At 30.7% G+C, this 20,697-nt stretch overlaps 1 protein-coding gene across 4 annotated transcripts in view; it reads right to left on the bottom strand.

Moving 5' to 3' along the window:
• LOC136979305 (WD repeat-containing protein 20) overlaps positions 1 to 20,697 on the bottom strand; it is a 71,922-nt gene that overhangs the window by 30,049 nt on the left and 21,176 nt on the right. For all 4 annotated transcript variants that reach the window (XR_010881369.1, XR_010881370.1, XM_067275249.1 and 1 more), the window contains exons 2-3: positions 15,176 to 15,358; positions 1,761 to 3,032 (exon numbers count right to left, since the gene is read on the bottom strand). Coding sequence is in view for 2 of the 4 variants with exons in the window: in XM_067275249.1 (XP_067131350.1) it covers positions 1,761 to 3,032; positions 15,176 to 15,358 (1,455 nt within the window). In the remaining 2 variants the exon portion in view is untranslated. The remainder of the gene's footprint in view (positions 1 to 1,760; positions 3,033 to 15,175; positions 15,359 to 20,697) is intronic.

Consider the following 20,697-nt stretch of genomic DNA (forward strand, 5'->3'; position numbering starts at 1 on the left):
CCGCCATCTTGGAACCGTAGGTGTCGTTAACCGTTTAAATTATAGTAAGAGAATTAACTTATTTACATAAGAGAGTTAATAATTTGCTACTATCTTCGATATTTGATTTTTGATTAACGAAAAATAACGTACTGACACTGACGGACATTAACATATAATGATTATAATTTTATACTATATTTATATAAATAAATATAATTTATTATTATATAATATACATTAAAATTATAATTTTTACAAACTGAGAAAGAACAACTTTTGTGACAATTTTCATGACTATATAAAAACTAAATAAAGCAGTGAAAATAAATTTATTTATTTAAATCGGATCTGATACTCATTTACTTGACAGACTAAACCTTTATCACATTATTATTATTAGAAGTTTTAAATAATGTCGTATTTAATTTTGTGATTTACCAATTAAATGCTTAATGTACATTTTATACATGCATATGTATCCAATAAAACAAATAATGAGCCTACAGATTGTAAAAGAATCAAATATAAAGCAGCTATTTGGAGATTTTCTTCGTAAAAATGATTATCGAGCAGTTTGACGGTATAATTTCTAATGAGAAAAGGCACTAGAAGACGATAACGACGATATTGAAAGACACTACTTTAACAAATCCGTCGAGGTATATTTTTGTTCGTAGCGTATGTCGGATTGAAGATGATAAAATCAAGTATTATAAATTTTATATATTTTTTTTATTTTAAACTTAAAGATATATTCTAGGAAAATTACAGAATTACAATATTAATTCAATTTAAAATTTTACATTTTCAAAACCGTCGGGAAATAACTGTGTCTTAAGATACTATCAAAGTAATGAATATTAATATCGATATATTATCATTATTATTATAAATTATCGTATCTGCATATTATTAAATGTTATACGATATATAACATTACATAACAATATATAACATTGTTACATATATAATAATATGTAATATACATTGTAGCATAGTGTTTGAGTTAAGTCGATAGATCAAATTTTCTTTTGATGCGGTAATTAATATTTTGTTTAAGCAAATGTGTCACTAAATAAGCAGCTTTAAAGATGCTAATTTAATAGTAAAAAAAAAATGAACTATTTATAAGTGATTTTAAATTTGATTTTACTAAATTTAACAAAATTTCTGTGTGAAATTATATCAGCATAATATTTTAGATTTTAATAAGATTATGAAATAGTTATATTTATTTCCTTATTAACGAATGTAGCAAATAGAATAAATCATTTTCAAATTATCGGAATTAGATTTCGACGTTTAAAATTTAATAAAATAGAACTTTTCAAGAATGAGGTAGGTATCATCTGTTGTTCATACAAGAGAATTCTCTCTCTTCGTTATCGTGAAAAAATAATTTATACTTTTAAAACGAATTATATAAATTTATTTTAATCCAATTATTTGGATCGTCGTCGATTTATCTTAATAAAACTGTCGGGTAATTACTTGTACGGTTGTTACGGATGTTTCTAGATTATTGGTACTGAATAAAACAGCTATTCTATTATAGTATTAAGTAAATTTGATGTTTTATAGATTAGATAAAACTTTGAACTGTAGCTTCAAACTAAGAAATGAATTTGTAACATATTTCATTTGAATAATAATATAATTTGCTATGCATCAATTATTTTTGAATAATTGACTAAAATTACATTTATGGCATCTTAATCGTGTTCTGAATCTAACATTATTGTAAAAGAACAGTGACATTCCATCAGTACTGGACTTACCGCTTTTCCAGGCCTTGCCCACGACCACACATATCCTTCCTGACATGCCGTAACCACACATTCATCCCTAAACACCAATGCAGTCAATCGTTCGTGAGCTATTTTCTTGCACACATGTGGTTCCAACATGGGTACTTCGTCTAGCCGAGGACAAACACGAGTTCCGATTAGCTTGACGGGATCATCCAACATTTTATTTTGGATGGATTTGTTTAGGCTATTTTTGTCACTATTACGAGAAGCTAGACTGAAGTTCCTCTTGTGTTCTTTTTCGTGCTTTTTTTCTTTCTCCAAACTAGAACTCTTGCTACCTAAACTCAGACTAGGTAATAAAGCATTACCATCTAATACTGGTCCTTCTTTTGGACAACAATTAGCTTGGGCATGTCCAACGTTATTACACTTGCCAAGTGAAACTAAATGACTGGAAGGGCTGTTCAGAAAAATACTAGTTCTAGTCCTTCCTAGTGGCTGTTTTAAAACATCTTCAGTTAAATCCCAAAGGCAAATTTGGGTATCTTGACTCACAGAACCAAACCTATATGATGTGATATTTAACGATCTGTTTTCGGTGAGGGAGTTCCTATTGCAAGTTGTGTTTTGTGAAGGTACCGTGCTGACGCTATTTGACCTACTCGATGTACTCATGGCTGCTCCTTTAGCAGAAGAGTCATTTGAAGTACCAGAAGCAAGTTGCTGTGCTAATTCTTCATCACTACCACTAAAGTCTAGTCCATCAAAATCACCATAACTAGTTGTATGGGCATCAAATGCCACTACACTTACCCACGATTTATGTCCGTGACCACGAGCAACAACACGTTTCTCGTGAAATGACCAGACTGTCACAAGATCATCTTCACCTCCCACTACTACATATTTACTATCTGGACTCCAACAGACACAAAGCAATCCTCCAAAATAACTACGAATAAAACCTACTAAATCCATGGTGTCATAATTAAAAACCCTCATAAAACCATCCTGACTAACTGTAGCTAAATATTTGGAACACGGAGAAAAGGCAAATTCATTCAGAGAACCTTCACCGATAACCCACCTATACAGTGGGTTTCGAGTACTTTTAGTTTTACATGTATACACAGCAAATCCTTCTCCTTGTTTGAATAATTGATAATGAGGCGTTGTTGTACCACATGGCAAATCCTCCTTATATACATACATCTGTCCACTGCTATGTGATACTAAAAACAGATTAGGTGATCCTGGTATCCACTTGAGGCAAGTAACTTTAGTTTTGTCTATTAGACGCTGTAAATATTTTAAAAAACATTAAATTATTTTTTCATAAATTTATGTAAAAGATTAATAAATTATATATATATATATATATTACAATTTATTAAAAAAATCACTTAAAAATACTAATTCGTAATCATCTTCTAAATAAAAAACAGTAAAACATTACAGTAAATTATCTTAGAATAATAAATTTCAAATCATTTCATTTTCAATCAAACAGGGAAGAAATAGTTACTTCTACTCTTTGTAAAAATATATTAGTATCAAAACTAATAACTATAAGCTAATATAATACAAGCTACGTAGTAGTCAAAGTGATTCTAAATAAATGAATAACTAATTATTATTTTAAATAACCACAGACAGATATAAATACCAATAAACAAGCAACGAATAAAAGTAATATAAAGAAAACAAATGTGTTCTTCTGTTTTAAACAGTCATCCTCAGGTTTGAAGTACACAGATATAAAAGAATGCGTTTTTTTAAAAAAACACATTCATTTATATCCGTGTTCTTCGAACCTGACGACGAACTTGTTTCTTCTAGACGTAAATGAACGTGTTTTTAAAAAATGCATTCGTTGACCACCCCCGTATCATTTCCATCTCTTCAAATTGACCGTTCTTATCGCAGAGTATCCACAGAATTGTGCCGTGTGTTGACCATCTCTATAAATTGTATTTTAACTAACTTTGGTCTATGTGACTAGTTGACTAAATGCAAAAACTTTCATTTCTGGAATCGAAACTGTCTTGCAAATGAAAAAGTTTTAAATTTGCAATATTTTTTCTAGCAGTCTTAGAATTGAGTAAAATTTGTTAACAATTTTTAATAAAACTTTTATGATTTAAAGTTATTATTCTCCTCTGTCTTCAACTTCCTCTTTTGTGACCCCCTACTGTTAGTTTGATGTCTGGAACTCGGAAGATTATAGAGTACAGGTATCTCTCGTACAACACGGTTGGAAAATTGGGGATATCCCCCGTAAAAGGTAATTCCCAGTTTCTCTCTAACACGGTTCGAGAATTTGGAAAATACTCTGTACAAAATTTCACGATTTTAAAGTACAAACCCTATTATTTGATATTTTCTCTTCAAGTAAGCATGCGTTTTTGTCTCAAATTTGACAACAGATTTTAGAATAGTGAAATTTACAATTTATTTTGTGCCTTTTGTCAGATTTACTTTAATGAAAACTGTTAGTGCAACCTTTTCCTTCCTTGTCCTAGCTTTTGTATCAACTAGGTGTTATCGCTGCTTTCAGACTTTACCCTCACTGTGTTTTGTTTTTATAGATTAATCTTTGTATTTAGTAGAGTTGATTCAAATATGTTTAGGTAAGTATTATTAAACCTTTTTTTAGCTGTAGGTAAGTGATCATTCATAATAATGACAAGTGAAATACAGCAGTATCCAGGTACTCTAACTCTTTCCAACTCAAACAATTTGGTATTCAAACACAAATTCTGGGAAAAATAATTGCTCAGTACTTGACTGAATAAAAAGACTCGCTAGAAGAAATTTTCGATTAATAAGGTATTTTTATTTTATCATTCACAAACATTTTTTGTGATAAAAAAACAATGATGATGTTGCTGCTTTTTCTGATTGAGATCAACAAAAAAGCCAAATTGCTTTTTATAACATTCTATGTAGTGAATTTCAAAAGTCCAGCTTTGTCACAACATTGATCTTGCCGAGTTGTACACATTCACCAGAAATCATGGTTAATGGTGTACAGTTGCTTTAAACTTTGATCACAGACAAACACTTTTTGACTTATTAAGAGCTTCAATTATGCTCTGCTCAATCATCTTTTACTTTGATATAATATATGCTGATTTTAGTTATTTATCAAGAAAGTGTAATAGAGTAATTGTACTTTAGAACACCAGTGTGTGAGAGACCAGTAGAAAATTCAATTAATGTACATTGAATATTAGTTTCCTCCAGTAATAGAAATAGGGCATCCAAAAAAATCACAGAAAGTAGCAGTTATAAAGTTTATGGATAACAGTAGTCAAAGAAAAGCTGCAGACTATTTTAAAATAAGCAAAACAATTGTATTAAACATTTTAAAATGAAAAGAAAACTACACAGAGCATTGAAACAGAAAATGGAAACCTATTTCAAAAAACAAAAAACAAAACAATTATAAAATTAACGTAGCTACTTTAGGATGGTTTTAAAAACTGCATGCTGTAAATGCACAAATACAGGGTGTTAAATAAGTTACTAACAATTTTGACTGAGAATAAAAAAATCGGGGATTTGTTCCATCAACACGAAACTTTGTGGGAATACTATTGAGATCAAAGGTAATTAGTAAATGAGGTTTTTGAAGTGCTCTCCTTCATGGGTGATACAGGACCATAATTGATGCTCGAAACCAGCGAGCACATTCGCCAGAACTTCATTGGGAATGACTCGAATCTCTGCTTTGATAACAGATTCGAGCTGTTTGAGGTTGGTAATTGGGTTCCAATAAATCCTATCCTTGAGATAGCCCCAGAGGAAAAAAATCTATGGGATTGAAATCCGGGATTTAAGGTAGCCATGAAATTCCTCCTCTGCTGCTCTCTGGAAACCCTTTAGCAATCACCCTTGACCCAAAATGTGATTGTAAGGTGTTGAAGACATCTTCAGTTTGATGAGTTCCATCTTGCACGAACCACATTTTGTTGACACTATCCTCGTTGTAGGCCCTGGGAAGGAAGTGGTCAGTCAAAATGCCCTTGCAGACTTCACTGTTGCCTGTTGTGATCATGAAAAGAGGTTTGATAACAAAATCCTCACAAAGAGCCCAAACAGCGAGTCTCTTAGGGAAAAGAGTCTTTATAAACTTGGGCTTTTGGCTTCCCTAAAATCTGTATGTTTGTCTGTTGACATATCCCTCAAAATGAAAATGATCCTTATCAGAAAAACATACATTTATCAAGTTGATTCTGCCATTGTCAATTCTGTCTATGATTTCATTAGCAAAAGCCAATCTCCCCTCAATTGCTTCTTTACTCAGTAGTTGAATGGTCTGAATCTTCTATAAGAGGCCAAGGTTTTTTTTTGACAATTGTTCAGGCTGTTTCATGGCTTGTTCCTAACCTTTGGTCCAATTTTCAGACACTGATGTTTGAACCTTCATCAACTATGACTTTGATATTCCCCTCTGACCTAGATGATCGTGGTCTGTCTGCCTGGCCTCATCATCATCCTTTACATTGCCTGTTCTCTCAAATTTTTTGATTAAATTGGTAACTGCACCTCTTGTTGGCTTTGGCTTGTTTTTGAAAGTTGTCAACCACATCTGCAGAAGCACAGTGGGGTTTTCATCACATTTGTACCAATGTTTAATAAAAAAAAAAAAAAAAATGCATTCATATAGTGAATATTTGCTCATTTTTAAATTTTTATAAAAATTGGATTGTCAACACTAAATCTTTGTTTACAAGATGGTGGGTGCAAGATATTAGCACCTTCGTATGAATAGTTAAAAAGTTATCCTCAAAGTTGTTAGTGACTCATTCGACACCCTGTATCTGTTTCAATGCTTCAAGAAATGGCAAAAATGTTTGCAACTGACTTTCATGTTGAAGGACATGTTGCTTCAAATGGTTGGTTAGAAAAGTTTAAGGAACAGACTATTGCAAAAAGTTTTGTGTGGCCATGACAATGAATTTAGGACTAAATTTTTCCAATTTTTATCAGGATTTAAGGAAAAAGACATTTTTCCCCATCACAATCAGGGCTGTGAAATCAGTAGGCAAGGTTCCTAATTCTGACTCATAGAATTTTAGAATCCAACTCCTGCCTCTAAATAATAATTTAAAATACACTATACTTTGATACATTAACCCGGAATGGCATTTCATCATTATTAAATGAATCATCAAGGTACTTTTTAAGTATTTTTTAAAGTGAATCGCATAGAATTGCTATCAAAACTGTAAGGACTTATCCTTTTTCACAAAGTTTTTCATTTTCACCACTATCATCTTGAACTTCAACCACACATTAACACAAAATGCTTTCCATCTGTAATTATAATAAAGTATTCAAAACAATAAATTTAACCTGAGTTTTCTTAGCCATTTTGTATGGATTATTTGACAATAAAAAGAATTAGCTAACAACACAGAATATATTTGAATATAACTTCCTGAAAAGAAAATCAACAGTAATTAGTAATCTGCAAAGAAAAATCATGAAAAGGGAATCATCATAAAATAAAACCTTGCATTAAAGGTGGTTCCTATAATGCGAGATACAAAATTGACACTCCTATTAGGGGCTGTATATAAAGTACAAAATAAAAAAATGGGAGTCAGAGCAAGAATCTGTCCATTTTTACTAACTCTGATTCTGCTAGCAAAGAATTTGCATCAGACTCCATCTCTACGGCCCTGTTCAGAACTAGACATTTAACTTTATTTTGTGTTAAATGTTAAAATACACTTCGGTTTACAGTGTTCACACTTATTTTAGCAGCGATTTTTATTTTCTTCTCTTCATGCCGTGTTTTAAATATGTTTAAAAAATGTTATTCTTTATTATTTAACTCATTTTCATACCTTAAATTATGTTCCTTATACGTTGGAACACTTTCAAATATCAATTCCATGATGTATTTGAAAGAGAATATAAAGATGGTCTAAATTAGGCCGACTGAAAGTAATTACTCGTAATAAAATTGTTGCTGGTAATGGGTGTTTGGTATTTATACATTTAGAATATTTTTAAGACATAAAACTATATATTTTTTAGCTGTTGGAAACAATTTTCCATAGTAAGGATATTTATATCGATGGACTATCTATTATATGAATACTGTATTTTCCTGCATATGGTTTTTAGCACAAAGAAAAATGTTAGAAAATATTTTCTCTTTTTTGTCAGGAAAAGACAAGATCTGTAATAAAGAACTGAAGAGGAGCAGAAGCATTTTCCTGCATAATAAAGTTGGCATAGTCAATTACTGATGTGTTCCTTGATGCCTACTAATTCTCTTCAGCAAAATTTATGTTTATCACTAAACAACAAGAAGATGATTCAGAAGAACACCATCCAAATATTGTAAAAAGATACCCCATAATATTCTGATAAATTTTCCTTGAGGAATTGAAGGTACGTGAAAAGAATGCAAGACCCAATATTTGTTACAAATGCTTTTCTAACGACTAAAGGTGCGACTATGCAGATGTGAGCGAGCGACTTTTCCAAGCGAGCGAGAATATGTGGCGAGAAGAGGTGAGACGCGATAAATATCAAAACCCGTCAGATATGTGCGAGAACCGGAAATTCACTCTCGCCAGCGTTATTTCTTGCTTCTCGCTCGTGCGCGGTTTTCCTTTGCGAAAACTAAATCGCTCGCAACCTCTCACTCGCTGTAAATTTGCGTCTGCATAGTCGCACCCTAAATGTTAGAAATTATTGTTCTGATAGTTATTTTGTTAAAATAATGTAATCATAGAGTCAAGAAAGAGATGCTAGTAGAACATATGTTGAAATCCTGTAGAAAATTTAATTAGAATTAATTTTCAATTAAATTCAAATAGTTTAGAAATGACTGGAAGAAAAAACTTAATACATTTATATATTAAGATTATAGGTAAGACTCTTGATATAAATTTTAAGAAATTTTATCGGCTGATTACTAATGAAGTAAATTATTATAATCAGCAACAGGTGTTGGATGATTTATTACTTAAAGAGCCAAGTAAGATATTCGGTTGTAAATTTTGAATTATTATTTGGAATCATATTTCATATATTAAAGAGTATTTTTATATATTGGTAATTATATTTCTGCATGACAATTGCACACTATTCTTTCTCCAACCTAACATAAATCATTTTTTCATTCTTTTCTGAGATAATAAATGTAAGATTTATTGAAAATAGGCAATTTATAAGACAAGATGTGATTAATATTATAGAAAAAAGTGAAGAATATGATCTATGGATGCTATTATTTGTTTAATAAAGTTTTATTTGAAATTAAAGAATGTTAAACGTACGTGTAAGATAATTTTTGTATAAGTTTTTGGCATTCTATCCTCATAATAAAACATTAAAATATAAAAATAAAATTCAAATTATTCATTGCATTTATATGAAAAATTATTCATAAATTTATTCATTACAAATAAGAAAAATTAAATTTACTCATTGCATTTAATAAGTCTTCTTCTCTGTTCAAAATTACAGTTTATTGTAAGATTTAAAACAAAATAAAATTCCAAACTCATTAAAGATTAAGTGTTCGACTTTTTGATTATCGCATCGTTATTTACACTACAGTCACGTTAAAGTAATAAATCTTATGGATTAATTTAAAATAATGGATATGGTTTGATTATGAGAGACTATTCTCAGTAAGTGCCACTTCTAATTCTTATAACTGCTTATTAATAGAAGACAAATCATTTCTTAAATTCTTTTCATATCATATTACATGTAAAATGTTTTTAATAACCTTATTTAATTTTACTCTAATTCTTATAAATAATATTAATGTATAAAACTATTTTAAAATATTTCTTTTTAAGAAAATTTTTAAGCAAACTAGTTTTTTTTATTTAATAACTAATAGAGATTATTAAAAACCTAAAATATTAATTTGTATTATGAAAATCTTTCATAAGAAACTTTTTAAATCAACAACTATTTTATTTTTCTCTTCAAACACAAAATGTTTTTAGTCATTTTCAATGGTCTTCTTTGGTTTTTTTTAAATAAGAATTTCAACTGTAACAGAATACTCAATGAAACATAAAATTCCCAAATGCAATTCAAATTATAAAATACCATGTGAAGCTTTTAAAGTTTAAAAAAATTACCAAGCCGAATTATTTATGTTTTTGAATTACAGTCGACTCCGCATAAGTCGACACCCCAAGGTGAAGTGAAAATGTGTCGAGTTATCCAACGTGACGACTAAAGCGAAGTTGGAAAAAAAACCACAAAACTACAATTAATAAAATGCAGTAGTGCGTTATACAGTAGTATAGGCTTACAATACATTGTGTTCTCCATTTACAATTACTCTGTAGATGAAAAACTGAAAAAGTCATTTAGTGTTGTTTGTTTCGAGCACTTAACTGTCCAGACTTTCTTTTTCAACGATCACGAACGCCTCGAAAAAATCATCTTTGCAATTGTCAATTGTTGGCAAGTAACGTCTAAGGATTCTTAATGCCTCTGGTGTGAGAAAATGCAAAATCGGATTCTGGTGTGACGTTGATGTAGATTGTATATTTTCTTTTTGTTTATCTGTTAATGTTTTATACATAAAAATACATAAAATGTTAAAGCATTTTTATTAATATATTATTACTAGCTGACCCGGCAAACGTTGTTTTGCCATATAAATTATTTCTAGGTAATTTCTAGCTGACCCATCCACGCGTTGTTGTGGCTCAAAATGTATCTATTATAAATGTATAACACTTCCCCCGTGGGGGGAATTTAAAAAAAATCCCTTCTTAGTGTACATTCTTTTGACGTACCCTATTAAAACGCATCTAAAATAGTATAATAGAAGCCGAGTTCTTCACAGTAAGCCTTAATCCTGTCCATCTCCCCCCAATGGGGGGAATTTCGACATGTATATTATATAAAAACACGTGCGTATTCGAATGCAACGTTGTGTCGAAATTTCAAAGGAATCGGTAGGAACAAACGAACGTTATATTTTATTTATATAGATAGATAGAAAATGATCTGCTTCATCCATTCTCACAGAAAAGCAAACTTAGGTCGTCGGAAGTTAGCGCCATCTGTTGGACATAAAAGCCTTAATCCATATATAAATATATTTTTGAAAGGGAGGAAATGAAGTAGGGGTATGAAAAATAGATAGTAGCCGATTCTCAGACCTACTGAATGTGCATATAAAATTTGGTAAAAATCGGTAAAGCCGTTTCGGAGGAGTACGGTAACTAACATTGTGACACAAGAATTTTATATATAAGATATTATTAAATATATTAATTATATATTAATAAATAAATTGACTGAAATCCTGAAAAAAAAAAGTTTGCACCACACGTGTGGAGTGAATTCATTTTTTCAGGAAGGGGGTGACAACTTATCGGAGTGTGGGACAGCAAAAGTATGTCGACTTATCCAGTGGTGACGAGTTAAACGGTGTCAAGTAAACCGGAGTTTTTTAACATTAATGCCTATGTACGTCGGCCAGGACCACAGAAAATTGACTACTTAACCGATGGTGTCGAGTTATCCGGGTGTCGACTTATGCGGACTCGACTGTATTATTATTATTACAAATAATCAGATTAAATAAAATACATTAAAAAATGCTAGCTAATACCGAGATATCAATTCACTATAATATACGGTATGTGATTCTCTTATGTTGCAAAGAATTTCATACCATAATCTTCATGCTAGCAAGATACTCTTAGAGTCCTTGTACTTTACATATTTTCCTCTAAGAATCAGTTTAAATATCTCAAGCTCCTCCAGTTTCTTTAGGGTGCATTTATTGTGCTCAGACTTTTATTCCTTTCATATTTACCTCTACTTGTGGATCCAATGGCTGCTTGTACTGTGCTTTTACTAATTGTGTGTTCATGCATTTTAATTCTGTTCCCCTTGAAACATGAAGTGGCACCCATGTACTTCAGCTGATGGCTGCTTCTGTGATCCATAACTGGTATCCTATACATATATTGGGTCTACCATTGTCTATCATTTCTTAATAGTCTATAAATGGTTGAGTTTCTTCTAAAGTATAATTTCCTTTTTATGACAATGCAATTTCTCAATGGAAGATCCATAAATGCCAATTACAGCATATGACCCTAAAATCATTAGTGGTTTGCTCATGTTCTTCTTTATTGAAGCAATTGTTATGTTTGTTGATTAATGTTTCCACAATCTTAGTAACCATGCTCTTCCACTATGCTTATTATATGATCCAATTCATTTTGTCAGTCTACCATGTTCAAGCAGTCAGTGTAGGCTAATTTGATTAGTGCCTCAAACATTGCTATTTTGAAGTGGTGAAAGAGTGCATGCAAAGTCCTAGGAACAAAGAGTAGCCAACAACTCAGATTTATAATACATTAGTATTGGTTTGGCTACCCTTGAAAATAATTAAAACATCCAAGGAATGTGTTTCACCATTGTCCTCTTGTTCTAAGTGCTGGGTAAGTCCAAAGGGATGTGTTGTAAGAATTCTTAGAAATTGGTTTCTTCTGCCATTAGATCAGAACATCAATGTATCTCGAGTAGAAATGTATCGGCTCAGTATATGCTGGTAGAACATAGGGGAATAGATCACATACCTATATTATAGTGAACTGATTTCTTGATATTATCTAGCATTTTTGTATGTATTTTATTTAATCTGGTTATTTGTATTAATAATACTTCAAAAAACACAAGTAATTTATTTGATTTCATAATTTTTTAAACTTAAAATGCTTCGCATAATGTTCTATAATTTGAACTGCATTTGGAATTATGTTTTATCAAATACTCCATTACGCTTCAAATTCTTATATAAAAAGAAAAATGCCTGAATTAAAACCATTGAAGATGATCAAAAACATTTGTGTTTGAAGAGAAAAATAAAAATGTTGCTGATTTAAGGTTTTTGTGAATTACTTTTGTATCTTTAAGTCAGTTTATGGACAAATTGATTTGTATTACTTAATTACTTTCTGAATTTCTGCAATAATAAAATTTTGACAAATGTTTTACTTTTTAAAACTGCATTCCAATTACTCAGTAGATATACGAGATTTAATATAAAAGACGTTAGGAACAGAATTTCTGACGTCTTTTAAGTCTAATCTCACATATTTGCTATCATATTCACAACGTGAATCTTCTAAATTAAATCAAAGTAGAATTTTAGATTTATATCCTAGGAACCTAGAGTATTTTTCTTAAGAGAATAATATTAATTTAAATACAGTAAGCATAATTTCAAAAGAGAAATAAATTTACCATATTTACTTGCTTATAAGACGATCTCGCATATAGGACGAGGTATGACTTTAAAGATCAAAATAAAGAAAATTAGATTTATTAATACAATTCTAATTTTATTTCGATTAATCACAAGTAAACTATCAAATGCACATAAATGCACACATTGTCCTGCAAAAATCTGTAAAATTGACAACATAATTTGTTCACGTAAAGCTGGATAATAGGAACCTTTTTTTGCCAATTCTTAACAGTCGAATTCACTCTTTGTCGATTACGCTTACAAGTTTCTTCCAATTCTGATTTCTAAATAATCATCTGTTTTCACGTGGGAATGAATTAAAACTTATATCGGGCTCTGGTGTAATTTTGGATTTCAATTCAAAAGTTTGCTTTTCCTATTGCTATTCGTCTTTACTCCTGACAATACACAAGAACGATTCAAATGACCCAGATAAAATACTTTTGTTTTTAAACACCAGAAGGTGAGAATCTGATAAAAAAAATACAAATACATTCACAAAAATTATACAAATACAAAAAGAAGCCTTCACTTGCGTGTATAGCATGACCTAGGTTTTTGAAGCAGTGAAAAATGGATAAAAACTTTGCCTCATATGCGAGTAAATATGGTATATAAAAACATTAATGATTTTTCAAATTATAAAACTTTTCTCACAATATTTTATTATTGTTATTGTTTATTATTATTCTGTTTAAATATATATTAACATATATATTTAAACAGAAAAACATTTTATTCTATTTTAAATGGTTATCTTCAGGTTAGAAGATATGCAGATGGAAAGAAATATGTATTATGAAAATAGAACACCACTACAAATTTAAAAATTGAAACTGTTATGAAACTGTGAGATCCCAGGGAGGTAAGAGGAAGTCGTACTCCCTTTCCGGCGACTCACTTGTCAAGGATGGTTGTTACGTTGACGGCGCGTTACGCAAGTGGAGGAGGAAGAAGGATGGGGTCGACGATAAGGCAAAGCCGACAGTCAAGAAAGACACCATTTTATAACAAAACAAGATTTATTAAAATCGAAAATACAAAACTACACTTCTACCCTCATATACAAAAAAAAGGGAGCGAGAGAGAGAGAGTTTACAAATACTCGTTCATACCTCTATAAATTCCGTAATAGACGGAGTCTGGTGAATGTCCCGGTAGGTAAATATTCACTCAGAAGTGATGACAATCTTCGGGATGACGGAGAGTCAGTTAATTAGACGGTGGCACGTAGAACCTTATTAACTCGTAGACTGGACAATGGCACTTAAAAACTTAGAAGCTTTCGGTTTCGGCCAACGATGTAGTGCACTTTGTAGTAGAGAGACGATCGAAGAGCCCCTTAGGGGGGAAGGAAGCGTCTTTTATAGATTCTTGAAGAGAAAATCGGTCACGTGATCGACAGTGGATTACGATTAGGGCCATAAGTGTTCCCGGGATTCAAAACAAACGGCGAGTTCGGATGCTAACTGTAAATTATCGTGTAAGTTGATCTACCTGCTGCGAGGGAATAATGGCTCGTTGACAGTTAGGGGACGATCGTTGCCAGTCAAGGGTCAACAATTTCCCGGGTATGGAATGTTGTTGATTAAGCCGTTGTATAACAGGAGTGAAATATTTTAGAAATTTAGGTTCTTAACTTCCAGATTTCACAAAATGGTATTGTCACTGTGGATGTGTGCATTTTCAATTTTTAAATTTGTAGTGGTGTTCTATTTTTATAATACATATTTCTTTCCATATGCATATCTTCTAACCTAAAGATGAATATTTAAAATGGAAAAAAACATTGTTTTTGTTTAAATGTATACATTATTTGCTGGGTTTTTGGTGTTTATGTGTATTTATTACTAAATTACACCAATATTGTGGTAGAGAGTGTTTTATTACCATAATTCAGAATGATTTCAAATGTATAAGGTAATTAAAAGTAAACATTAAAAAAACATAAAAGTGATGATTTGTTTGTTCTAATACAAAATATGTATTCAAATATTCAGAGAAATTATTAGCAAAATGACATTTATTGCAGAATTTCAGAATTCAAATTAATCCTAAGTAATCAATCTTCTTTACACGTCGGGATTCAATACAAAAACACACTTACGTAAGAACCAGATAATCCTAAGTAAATTACAACAAAAGTTCAACTTAAAAATTTAATTTGACTTACCTCTTCATTATATAATTTACTAAGCTCCTTCTTAATGGGATCAATTAATTGAATCTGTCCTGCAGAAAAACCCACAAGAAGAGATACGCATTCAGCCGAAACAGTTACTTGATTGAAATCATGACACGTCGGATAAGTACCCTTATAAACACGTTTATCAACAGGTTTTGTTAAATCAGCTGCCTGTAAGAAACAAAAATATAATATATAAACAAACATAATCTTGCATATCAAAAAAATTTATTTTCTTATTAGAAAAAAATCCAAAATAATATTTAAAATAGGGATGAAAAATAACTGCTTTTATGATTTCTCAAGTGCATCTTCATGCTACAAGAATGAATCATGTTTTACTAGCAAAACAAAATGAATTTTCATCTGAAATAATGTTTTTCAAAAAAGAAATTTACTATATTTATTGTTTGCACGGTCGGTCGAGTTACGAAAGTTCAATGATTATCGAGACTGTTTCGTCGTCTTGTAATGGCAAGAGTTTATAGTTTTGTCACCTTGGCAACCTCCTGGACATGTATATTAACATAGCAAGCAGAATAAAATGATATCACATCAGTTTCTTCAACAGTCAGTATAGATTCTCTGCAGTGCAGATAAAGACTGCAGTCCAGATACAGCAAATTCTCAGCAGGAAACAAACAAATATCATTAATTATCTTCCAAATACAGCATAACAGTTCGTTATCTTCGTGCAAAATTCTACATGTACCATCATTGTACATTATATTATAAGAAATAAAGGCTTTAATGAAAGTGCTTATATTGGTAATATCTGTTTTGTTTCACCTTACCATTCTGAATATATATATATATATATATATATATACATACATGTATTTGTACATTCTGGTATGTTTTTTAAGGATATTTGGGTTGTACATATTCCATAGTTTAGCATGTCTTTTCACCCGTTCCTTGAAAAACATTTGAGTTTCTATTGAATATATTTTTAATTTAAAAAGATAAAAAATAGATTTAAATATATAAATTTGTAAGTAGTCTACTAGTAAATAATTTACATACAGCTTCTTTAATTTTAATTGTTTCTGTATAAAGAAACTTTTCTCATTCTTTTGTATTTATTATTATTGTAAGGATTCTTTGAAGTAGTTGTTCTTAGTATTTCTACGACTTCCCTATACTTACATTTATTGTAACTTTATGTTTAATATATGACAAATTAATTTAAAATACATACCTTACAAAAGCTTAAAATGTTTTTGAATCTAAAGTATAACATATAATTATATATTTTCAGTAAATAAATTGTGTGTGTTTAGGTATGTAGATATGTGTGTATGAAAGAATTAATTTGAATTAAAAAACATCTATTTTAATAATATAAAATATTGTATTTACACACTTATTGTAACATTTATATTGTTAATAATAAAATTTTATTATGATTATATATAATTATTTGAGAACATAATTACTCTAAGTGTCAACTTATTTGGTAAACAAGTCAAGTGTAGTTCTTGAAGCAGTTATGCAATCTACTCTACTTACAACTAAGTAATTCATGTTAACTTATCTGTGGTTTATAAAATAAACATAATAAAATCAGGTCAGCTATTGTTTAGTATTTCATAGTTAATGATTTTAGAAATATTTTACGAAGAAAATCATTTTCTTTTCTATAAATTCTGTTATCCATTTTTTTAATAATCTACTGGATAACGGAATTTATAAAAAACAGATTTAATGTTAAAAATAAAAAAGACGATAATATATATATGTCATTCCCTTATATTAAACGGTACATACGAAAAATATTGAAATGTTTTAAAAAAATATGGAGTTGTACTAGCAGCCAAACTAAAAAATAAACTCAAAAATAATAGATCATTGTAGCAAATACAGATGTGTGATCAATAATATTAATATAAAAATAATCCACAAAGAAAAAGATAAGTTTTTACGAAGGTTCAAGGAACATTTCGCAATTGTAAGTGCACACGACACCATTAACTTAAATAATGGGATGGAGATGGATGACATATGGGCAGAAATGGCAAGGGCAAAATAGCACGTAAACAGACAAAAGGCTGTTCGAACGATGCCTCGAGGATAGGACATCGACATAGTAGAGAGCTGTATGTTTTAGCAAAAGAAGTTAGTTTTTTATAATATAAATCATTTGAATGCTGTAATTTGTAATAATTTTTGTAACTTCTGTATGTTTCCCCATTGTAGATATGTATTACCTGAAGAGGGGTGCAAGAGAAACAAATTTTGCACCCGAAATGAATTGTAATGTAGTAAAGGCTAACCGTTGTAATCCTTAATAGTTTTGACTCTGATAAAATGCGGTTATAGCTAAAAAACGACGGTTGTCTTCTGTATTAACCCTTGAAGTTTTTTTAAAAGATTGGTTTTGAAAAAAAGAATAGTTACTTTGGAACCTCAAACATAAACAAAACTAATTTTTCTCAAATTCTACCTAAATAAAACTTCTATTTTATTTATATGAGTGTTTTTTATTCTGACTGTTAATGTCTTTGAAAGTGGATTTTAAGAATGAAAGCAACAAAAAAAAAAAAAAAAAAAAAAAACTCCAGCAATGAGTTGCTTAACTTTCCAAGCAGCATCTGTTATGATATTTTATTATTAAAAACTTTTTATATTTTTAACTATTATAAAATGGCAAAAAGCTTAATTTTGAGGATAGGGAAGGGTTTTATAAAATATTGTAGATGCTAATAACGAGGAAAATCATTATTAAGTCTGACCCTATTCACGATGACATATGATCCTCTTTATCTCCCACCCCGTGGACCTTTAACCACCAAACTTCAATAGCATCAATCCCCTAATAAACAAACATCCCTGCAAAATTTCATAAATGTTTGACAAGAAGCACAGGAGTTATTAAGTTTCAAAGAGGGTGAACAAAATTATGCCCCCCACACATGCACACTAATATCCATAAGTACAGAAAAAACCCACAAATTTTTTTGCATTTCTCGACGTTTCAATGTCCCAAATCCAAAAACATAAAATCTTGGGGTTCACTTTTTGTCCAATTGCCATACTTTTCCTCTGTTCTATACAACAGAGCCAGGAAAGTAATAAAGATGTGAACTCCAGAAAAAAAAATTGTTTTTTTTAAATAATTAAATTTACACAGATGTTTTATATGTTAAATTCTTATAATACTGTGAAACCTCGGGCTTCATATCCCTCTCTTTTTGAACAATTTTGCTTTCAAACAAAATTCCAAACTCACTTTTACCCCATATGCTGACCAAGCTACTTGACAGATCAGACCATCAATGGTCAACTTCCTACACTTCCTATGTTAAAGAAAGTCGACGGCCCGACCAATCAACAACAGGACTACCAATTCAGAAGTTAGTGGCCCGAGATTGTCTCGTGTCACGATACGAATCATCGATTACGTTGCTATTTAAATTACATTTCAATGCACGTGCAGATACTATTTCCATTTTCAGTATGCATCACGGTTGAATTTAATCAAATTAATCCATAAAAACCACCTTAATCGACATTCGTATAATATAAACAGTATTCAAGAATGTGTTTAAATATGCTTAAGTGAAATTAAATAACAAAAATTTATTATAATAATATTAGGCCTCTGAATATTATGTTATTAATATTTAATATTTATTAATACTAGGTATCCAGTTAATTAAAACTAAAATTAATAAAATAATAATTAAAAGTGACTTTTACGTAGAAACTGAAACTAAAACTACAATTAAAAATAAAATTAATTAAACATAGATATAGATAAAATATTATATTGCCTTTATAGGCATTTTTATGCGCGAAAAACAACTATAAAAGTAAAAAAAGGTTTTGTTTAAAAAGTTGGGGAAAACATATTACAGGTACTCCTCACTTTACGACCACTCGCACTTACGACCAATCGAGTTTCGACCTGCAATTCGGGGAATCCCCTTTCTCGGCTTGAGTGTCGGTCAGTGGCAAATGGTGACATGCGCACTAAGCATACTATAATAGGCTTGCACGTACTATAATAGGCTAATAGCGTACTATAATAGTCTTTTTATGAATAAATTTGAAGTTTGTTGCATAATTTGTATAATTTTACAACGATCCTATATTCCCGGCGCAGGCTCCTCACTTATCGACCAATTCGCTTAACGACGTGGTTATCGGAACAGAACTTGGTCGTAAAGTGAGGAGTACCTGTAATCCATTTTACATTGTTTCTTATGGGAAAATTTGTTTTGGTTTTAGAACAAATCAGTTTTCAAACAACTTTTAGGAACAAATTAAGTTTGAAACATGAGGGCTTGACTGTATATGAATTATTTATTTATTTTCATTTTAAAACAAAAAAATTATAAAATTTCAAAACTTATTTATATTTTTTAAAATAATATCAAATACAATTGGACTTCATTAACTCTTGTAAAATTGCACGTTCATCAAAACGGCATTATATTTTTCATTACTGCTACTGCCTATACTTTGCATATGGTTATCAAATTGTGAAACCCCAAATGATAAACATCCAACCAATCCCAATATGCACACAACCTCAAACCATATTCTTAAACTTTGCTAGACGATGACAACGATGACTGATTTTTTCCAGGATTCCTTAATTAATACTTTTTCTATATACAGTGAAACCTCCATTAACGGACACTCCTGAATAGCGGACACCTCTACTTAACGGACGATTTTACATTCCCCAGACCCTTCAAATAAGACGTCTATTATATTCACCTCTAAATAGTGTACACACTAAATAATGGCAGCCATCGTCCATAACCTACCTTACAAAAGCACAAAGCTCTGCCGTCAATATTCTGAAAGATATAATTATGTACAAAATATTTTAAAACTAAAACAAAGAATCAATTCAAATACTCTTTCAGAGGAAGAATTTTGACTGTAGGCGTCGAATAAAGACTGGCTTAAAATACAAATGGGGGAGGGCAAATTGTAAAAAGCCGAACAATATTGTTTATCTGTTAGAGAAGATCTGATTAAGTTGTCAGTCACCATTTATTGTCATACATATTAATGTTATTAAACTTGTGTCTTATTGTTGGAATTAAGCTTATGGTACCAGGAAACCATAAACTTTTCTAAAGTTATTCATTCATTCAACAAGAACCATAGTACAGCAGTAATGAAAAAGGAACAGTTTAAAGGTTAAGACAACAGCATTTATTTACTGAAAGTTCAAAGATTGTGTTACGAAGCAGATTTTTCAACACTAAATATTTTTTTAACTCTCATTCCTTTAGGCACTAAGAGGAACTTTTTAAGCAAACCCATTACGGATTCAGCCAGGCTCACAATGGAGCAGCTAAATGGAGACTGACAGAGTCCAACATATATGAACAGACCAACCCCTGAAAAATTCCTGGGAAGTTTTTGACCCATTCGATTCAATCTCGGGTCCCCCAGATCGCTTGATCGCTCAGCCATCCAGCAGTCCACTTAGTGTGGAAAAATACATCATAAATTTGAGAAAACTGAATAATTTATGATCTTAACAG

This window comes from Centruroides vittatus, unplaced genomic scaffold, assembly GCF_030686945.1.
Source record: "Centruroides vittatus isolate TY-2023 unplaced genomic scaffold, ASM3068694v2 contig_602, whole genome shotgun sequence".
NCBI lineage: Eukaryota > Metazoa > Arthropoda > Arachnida > Scorpiones > Buthidae > Centruroides > Centruroides vittatus.